The sequence below is a fragment of the Oncorhynchus mykiss genome, chromosome 1 (assembly GCF_013265735.2).
Source record: "Oncorhynchus mykiss isolate Arlee chromosome 1, USDA_OmykA_1.1, whole genome shotgun sequence".
Lineage (NCBI taxonomy): Eukaryota > Metazoa > Chordata > Actinopteri > Salmoniformes > Salmonidae > Oncorhynchus > Oncorhynchus mykiss.
This window is the reverse complement of record NC_048565.1, coordinates 27,307,342-27,315,183: the sequence shown is the minus strand read 5'-3', so window position 1 is coordinate 27,315,183 and position 7,842 is coordinate 27,307,342. Positions and strand designations below refer to the sequence as shown.

At 43.6% G+C, this 7,842-nt stretch overlaps 1 protein-coding gene across 1 annotated transcript in view; it reads right to left on the bottom strand.

Annotated features, from left to right (window-relative positions):
- Nucleotides 1–6,468: 6,468 nt before the first annotated feature.
- LOC110520111 (CMP-N-acetylneuraminate-beta-galactosamide-alpha-2,3-sialyltransferase 2) overlaps nt 6,469–7,842 on the bottom strand; it is a 36,816-nt gene continuing 35,442 nt past the window's right edge. The window contains exons 6-7 of the mRNA XM_021597170.2: nt 7,648–7,767; nt 6,469–7,548 (exon numbers count right to left, since the gene is read on the bottom strand). Coding sequence (XP_021452845.1) covers nt 7,375–7,548; nt 7,648–7,767 — 294 coding nt within the window. The 3' untranslated portion in view covers nt 6,469–7,374. The remainder of the gene's footprint in view (nt 7,549–7,647; nt 7,768–7,842) is intronic.

Here is a 7,842-nt window from a genome sequence, read left to right as displayed (position 1 = left end):
GTGTATAATGTACGGTGTGTGTGTGGGTCCAGCTCTCAGCCAAGCCGAGACCAGGGGGTGTGTATAATGTACGGTGTGTGTGTGGGTCCAGAAGGCACAGCTCTCAGCCAAGCCGAGACCAGGGGGTGTGTATAATGTACGGTAATGTGTGTGGGTCCAGCTCTCAGCCAAGCCGAGACCAGGGGGTGTGTATAATGTACGGTAATGTGTGTGGGTCCAGCTCTCAGCCAAGCCGAGACCAGGGGGTGTGTATAATGTACGGTAATGTGTGTGGGTCCAGCTCTCAGCCAAGCCGAGACCAGGGGGGGTGTATAATGTACGGTGTGTGTGTGTGGGTCCAGCTCTCAGCCAAGCCGAGACCAGGGAGTGTGTATAATGTACGGTAATGTGTGTGGGTCCAGCTCTCAGCCAAGCCGAGACCAGGGGGTGTGTATAATGTACGGTAATGTGTGGTCTAAATCAGGGAAAAGAAGCCATTTGAATCCCTCAGAATGTGCATGTGTAAGAGACATGACTAACAAACAGTAAGATTTGAATAGCACATGCAGGTATTTATAGTAGGTGTGTGAATGTGCATGACTACCAACACTTAAGATAGCACTGTACTGTAGCTGAGGTTTATGGTGCACTACAGGAAAGGTACTGTATGTCCAACAATGGGAAAAGGCACGCAAGCATGGACGTGTGTGTTGTCACATGGCTGTAAATACAGTGCCTTGCGAAAGTATTCGGCCCCCTTGAACTTTGCGACCTTTTGCCACATTTCAGGCTTCAAACATAAAGATATAAAACTGTATTTTTTTGTGAAGAATCAACAACAAGTGGGACACAATCATGAAGTGGAACGACATTTATTGGATATTTCAAACTTTTTTAACAAATCAAAAACTGAATAATTGGGCGTGCAAAATTATTCAGCCCCCTTAGGTTAATACTTTGTAGCGCCATCTTTTGCTGCGATTACAGCTGTAAGTCGCTTGGGGTATGTCTCTATCAGTTTTGCACATCGAGAGACTGAATTTTTTTCCCATTCCTCCTTGCAAAACAGCTCGAGCTCAGTGAGGTTGGATGGAGAGCATTTGTGAACAGCAGTTTTCAGTTCTTTCCACAGATTCTCGATTGGATTCAGGTCTGGACTTTGACTTGGCCATTCTAACACCTGGATATGTTTATTTTTGAAGCATTCCATTGTAGATTTTGCTTTATGTTTTGGATCATTGTCTTGTTGGAAGACAAATCTCCGTCCCAGTCTCAGGTCTTTTGCAGACTCCATCAGGTTTTCTTCCAGAATGGTCCTGTATTTGGCTCCATCCATCTTCCCATCAATTTTAACCATCTTCCCTGTCCCTGCTGAAGAAAAGCAGGCCCAAACCATGATGCTGCCACCACCATGTTTGACAGTGGGGATGGTGTGTTCAGGGTGATGAGCTGTGTTGCTTTTACGCCAAACATAACGTTTTGCATTGTTGCCAAAAAGTTCAATTTTGGTTTCATCTGACCAGAGCACCTTCTTCCACAAGTTTGGTGTCTCTCCCAGGTGGCTTGTGGCAAACTTTAAACAACACTTTTTATGGATATCTTTAAGAAATGGTTTTCTTCTTGCCACTCTTCCATAAAGGCCAGATTTGTGCAATATACAACTGATTGTTGTCCTATGGACAGAGTCTCCCACCTCAGCTGTAGATCTCTGCAGTTCATCCAGAGTGATCATGGGCCTCTTGGCTGCATCTCTGATCAGTCTTCTCCTTGTATGAGCTGAAAGTTTAGAGGGACGGCCAGGTCTCGGTAGATTTGCAGTGGTCTGATACTCCTTCCATTTCAATATTATCGCTTGCACAGTGCTCCTTGGGATGTTTAAAGCTTGGGAAATCTTTTTGTATCCAAATCCGGCTTTAAACTTCTTCACAACAGTATCTCGGACCTGCCTGGTGTGTTCCTTGTTCTTCATGATGCTCTCTGCGCTTTTAACGGACCTCTGAGACTATCACAGTGCAGGTGCATTTATACGGAGACTTGATTACACACAGGTGGATTGTATTTATCATCATTAGTCATTTAGGTCAACATTGGATCATTCAGAGATCCTCACTGAACTTCTGGAGAGAGTTTGCTGCACTGAAAGTAAAGGGGCTGAATAATTTTTCACGCCCAATTTTTCAGTTTTTGATTTGTTAAAAAAGTTTGAAATATCCAATAAATGTCGTTCCACTTCATGATTGTGTCCCACTTGTTGTTGATTCTTCACAAAAAAATACAGTTTTATATCTTTATGTTTGAAGCCTGAAATGTGGCAAAAGGTCGCAGACTCAAGGGGGCCGAATACTTTCGCAAGGCACTGTAATTGATATGTGTCTTTGTTATGAGGGCTCTTCCTGAAAATCAAACTAAGAGAATCACATTTCTTTCTTCAGCTCTCGCTCACACACACACGCATGCACAACAATGGCTGGGATGGTCATGGAATTTTGGATGACGGCTATTGGTCAGCCAAATGACCACGGTCAACCGGCCGACCCATCTTCAGTCAGCTATTCTTTTTTTTTTCAGAGTTCCTAAACTCTTACTAGCAGTCGGTTTAGTTATGTTTAGCCATATTACTCTCAGCTATCAAGTGGTCATCATTAGACTCAGAAAGAGGCAGCCTTCAGTTTGTCCTATGCATGCATAATGTCTGGGCTTCAGAGTGATGCAGTATCCCTTAACAGGCAGAAGGAGGCAGCAGGCCATCTTAGTTAGGGCTCTTTTTACTCAGTCTTATTCTTAGTGGTATTATCTTGAATTTACCAAGAACATTGTGTGAACCCGTGTATGTGTGGGAGAGTGTGTATGCACCCGTGTATGTGTGGGAGAGTGTGTGTGTGTACCCGTGTATGTGTGGGAGAGTGTGTGTGTACCCGTGTATGTGTGGGAGAGTGTGTATGTACCCGTGTATGTGTGGGAGAGTGTGTGTGTACCCGTGTATGTGTGGGAGAGTGTGTGTGTACCCGTGTATGTGTGGGAGAGAGTGTGTGTACCCGTGTATGTGTGGGAGAGTGTGTGTGTACCCGTGTATGTGTGGGAGAGTGTGTGTGTACCCGTGTATGTGTGGGAGAGTGTGTGTGTACCCGTGTATGTGTGGGAGAGTGTGTGTGTACCCGTGTATGTGTGGGAGAGTGTGTGTGTACCCGTGTATGTGTGGGAGAGTGTGTGTGTACCCGTGTATGTGTGGGAGAGTGTGTGTGTACCCGTGTATGTGTGGGAGAGTGTGTGTGTACCCGTGTATGTGTGGGAGAGTGTGTGTGTACCCGTGTATGTGTGGGAGAGTGTGTGTGTACCTGTGTATGTGTGGGAGAGTGTGTATGTACCTTCAGAAAGTATTCACACCGCTGGACTTTTTCCACCGTTTGTTGTGTTACAGGCTGAATTTAAAATGTATTACATTTGGATTTTTTTGTCACTGGCCTAAACACAATAAATACCCCAAAATATAAAAGTGGAATGACGTTTTCTGATATTTTTAGAAATGAATAAAAAATGTAAAGCTGAAATGTTTTGAGTCAATAAGTATACAACCCCTTTGTTATGGCAAGCCTAAATAAGTTCAGAAGTTAAAATGTGAGTCACGAGTCACATAAAACAGTAAGTTGCATGGACTCTGTGTGCAATAACTGTTTAACATGATGTTTGAACGACTACCTCATCTCTGTACCCCACACATACAAGTATCTGTAAGGTACCTCAGTTGAGGAGTGAATTTAAAAAAAGATTCAACCATAAAGACCAGGGAGGTTTTCCAATGCCTCGCAAAGAAGGGCACCTATTGGTAGATGGGTAAAAAATAAAAGAAAGAAAAGGCATTGAATATCCCTTTGTGGTGAACTTATTAATTATACTTTGGATGGTGTATCAATACACCCAGTCACTACAAAGACACAAGCGTCCTTCCTAACTCAGTTTCCGGAGAGGAAGGAAACCACTCAGGGATCTCACCATGAGGCTAGTTACAGAGTTTAATGGCTGTGACAGGAGTAAACTGAGGATGGAGCAACAACATTGTAGTTACTCTACAATACGAACCTAAATGGCAGAGTGAAAAGAAGGAATCCTGTACAGAATGTTCCAAAACATGCACCCTGTTTACAACAAGGCACTGAAGTAATACTGAAAAGAATTTGGCAAAGCAATTCCCTTTTTGTCCTGAATACAAAGTATTATGTTTCGAGCAAATCCAACACGTCACTGAGCACCACTCTTCATATTTTCAAGCATAGTGGTGGCTGCATCACGTCATAGGTTTGCTTGTTGTCAGCAAAGACTAGGGAGATTATAGGATGAAAAGAAACAGAATAGAGCTAAGCACATGCAAAATCCTATAGAAAAAAACAGGTTCAGTCTGCTTTCCAAAAGACACTGGGACAAATTCACCTTTTAGCAGGACAATAACATGGCTGCGTGAGTGGCACAGCGGTCTAAGGCACTGCATCTCAGTGCAAGATGTGTCGCAACAGTCCCTGGTTCAGATCCAGTCTGTATCACATCTGGCCGTGATTGGGAGTCCCATAGGGCAGAACACAACTGACCCAGTGTCGTCCGGGGTAGGAATTTGTTCTTAACTGACTTGCCTAGTTAAATAATGGTTATATATATATATATTTTCAAATAACCTAAAACACAAGGCCAAATATACACTGGAGTTTCTTACCAAGACGACATTGAATGTTCCGGAGTGGCGTAGTTACAGTTTTGACTTAATTCGGCTTGAAAATCTATGGCAAGACTTAAAAATGGCTGTCTAGCTATGATCAACAAGCAACTTAACAGAGCTTGAAGAATTTAAAAAATATTAATGTGCAAATATTGTACAATACAGATGCGCAAAACTCTTAGAGACGTACCCAGAAAGACTCACAGCTGTAATCCCTGCAAAAGGTGATTCTAACATGTATTGACTCAGGGGTGTGAATACTTATGTAAATTAGATATTTCTATTTCATTTACAATTAATTTGAAAAAATATCTAAAAACATGTTTTCACCTTGTCATTATGGGCTATTGTGTGTAGATTGGTGAAAAAAAATCCATTTTGAATTCAGGCTGCAATACTTTCTGAAGGCACTGTACAGTATATACAGCTAAAAAGTATTTAGTCAGCCACCAATTGGTCAAGGTCATTTTCATCATAGGTACACTTCAACTATGACAGACAAAATGAGAAAAAAAAAATCAAGAAAATCACATTGTAGGATTTTAATGAATTTATTTGCAAATTATTGTGGAAAATAAGTATTTGGTCTCCTACAAACAAGCAAGATTTCTGGCTCTCACAGACCTGTAACTTCTTCTTTAAGAGGCTCCTCTGTCCTCCACTCGTTACCTGTATTAATGGAACCTGTTTGAACTTGTTATCAGTATAAAAGACACCTGTCCACAACCTCAAACAGTCACACTCCAAACTCCACTATGGCCAAGACCAAAGAGCTGTCAAAGGACACCAGAAACAAAATTGTAGACCTGCACCAGGCTGGGAAGACTGAATCTGCAATAGGTAAGCAGCTTGGTTTGAAGAAATCAACTGTGGGAGCAATTATTAGGAAATGGAAGACATACAAGACCACTGATAATCTCCCTCGATCTGGGGCTCCACGCAAGATCTCACCCCGTGAGGTCAAAATGATCACAAGAACGGTGAGCAAAAATCCCAGAACCACACGGGGGGACCTAGTGAATGACCTGCAGAGAGCTGGGACCAAAGTAACAAAGCCTACCATCAGTAACCCACTATGCCGCCAGGGACTCAAATCCTGCAGTGCCAGACGTGTTCCCCTGCTTAAGCCAGTACATGTCCAGGCCCGTCTGAAGTTTGCTAGAGAGCATTTGGATGATCCAGAACAAGATTGGGAGAATGTCATATGGTCAGATGAAACCAAAATATAACTTTTTGGTAAAAACTCAACTAGTCGTGTTTGGAGGACAAAGAATGCTGATCCGTGTAAAGGAAAGAATGAATGGGGCCATGTATCGTGAGATTTTGAGTGAAAACCTCCTTCCATCAGCAAGGGCATTGAAGATGAAACGTGGCTGGGTCTTTCAGCATGACAATGATCCCAAACACACTGCCCAGGCAACGAAGGAGTGGCTCCGTAAGAAGCATTTCAAGGTCCTGGAGTGGCCTAGCCAGTCTCCAGATCTCAACTCCATAGAAAATCTTTGGAGGGAGTTGAAAGTCCGTGTTGCCCAGAAACAGCCCCAAAACATCACTGCTCTAGAGGAGATCTGCATGGAGGAATGGGCCAAAATACGAGCAACAGTGTGTGAAAACCTTGTGAAGACTTACAGAAAACGTTTGACCTCTGTCATTGCCAACAAAGGGTATATAACAAAGTATTGAGATAAACTTTTGTTATTGACCAAATACTTATTTTCCACCATCATTTGCAAATAAATTCATTAAAAATGATTTTCTGGATTTAAAAAAACATTTTTGTCTGTCATAGTTGAAGTGTACCTGTGATGAAAATTACAGGCCTCTCTCATCTTTTTAAGTGGGAGAACTTACACAATTGGTGGCTGACTAAATACTTTTTTGCCCCACTGTATGTGTGAATGAGTGAGTGGTTTTAGTCTTATCTGTATGTCAGCTTGTGTTTGTGTCTGCTTGTGTTGTTGACTGTGCGTAAGCCTCTCCCCAATTAACCTAATCAGCAGTATGATTAGTCACTTAAAATGGTTAACACAAATAAAACGGTTAATACCGTATATGTGGTCAAATCGCTGTGGGCTGTACATACCTTCAAGATGATAGTCATGTAATTACAACAGGAACTCTTATTTTGAAGTAGCCTCTGGGCTTGAAAGCATGTAAACCTCAACTACCTATTGCTCCTAGCACCATGCAGGTGTGGCTAGCGAGAGGGCTTTAGCAGCAGCTCTGCAGGTGGGTGTGGACATGGCAGGGATAGCTCAGTGACCGTCACTGGTTGTCATGGTATTTACGGTGGGGGCGACAGAGTGGGAGGGGACTGAGTCTCTGGGCGTGAGACCCCCAAGGCGTGTGATGACTCAACCCCCAATGGCTGAGCAAGAGGGGGGGATTGTGGATGGGACTGGTTCACAGGTCCATTCAGTGGCTAGGACAGACTTATCTGCCCCCTCTATAGTTCTGTCGGAGGTAGTAGGCCTGTTGGGGGCAGAGTGTAATCACATGTAGTTCGACCCAAAACCACCATCATCTTACCACAATGGGAACATGATTAGCAGGCATTGTATAATGTACTGTTTTGGATCCCTCTCTATGCAAAGCACAAAGAAGCAGGTGACAACATCAAAAAGCCTTGTGGTGATGGGTGTTCTAGTGTTCCTGTAAACCTGTCCAGCCCACCACACCTTCAGCCCTCGTCACTTTCCTGGGAAGATGGTGATCTTGCCAGCCTTAACCAGCGAGTCAATGATCAGGGCCTCATAATCTGCATCATGCACCCCTGTTTTCCGGAACTCTCCAGAGTAGCGGTTCTGCTCCCAATAGTGGTGCCAGTTGCCTCGACTGTCAGCGCCAAAGCCAAACACATTCACCTGGAATACAAGATAACGTTTTAAAACAGGCAGAGAGACTGGCCGAGAGACATGTCTGTATTGGGTGTTTGTGTGAAAGTATGTTAGCGAGGTCCTCACCTCGTCACACACGTGCAGAGCGAAGAACAGGACCAGCATGCCTGTGGAAGGGTAGCGTCCATGGTGCCTGGTCCAGCGGTCATGGATGTACTTGAAGAAGGCTGGGTTGAAGATCTGAGCCTGGGGAGATTAGATAGCAGCACAGTGTACCATGCTGGGTTTACCAATGATATTGGAGACAGACATATTTATTTA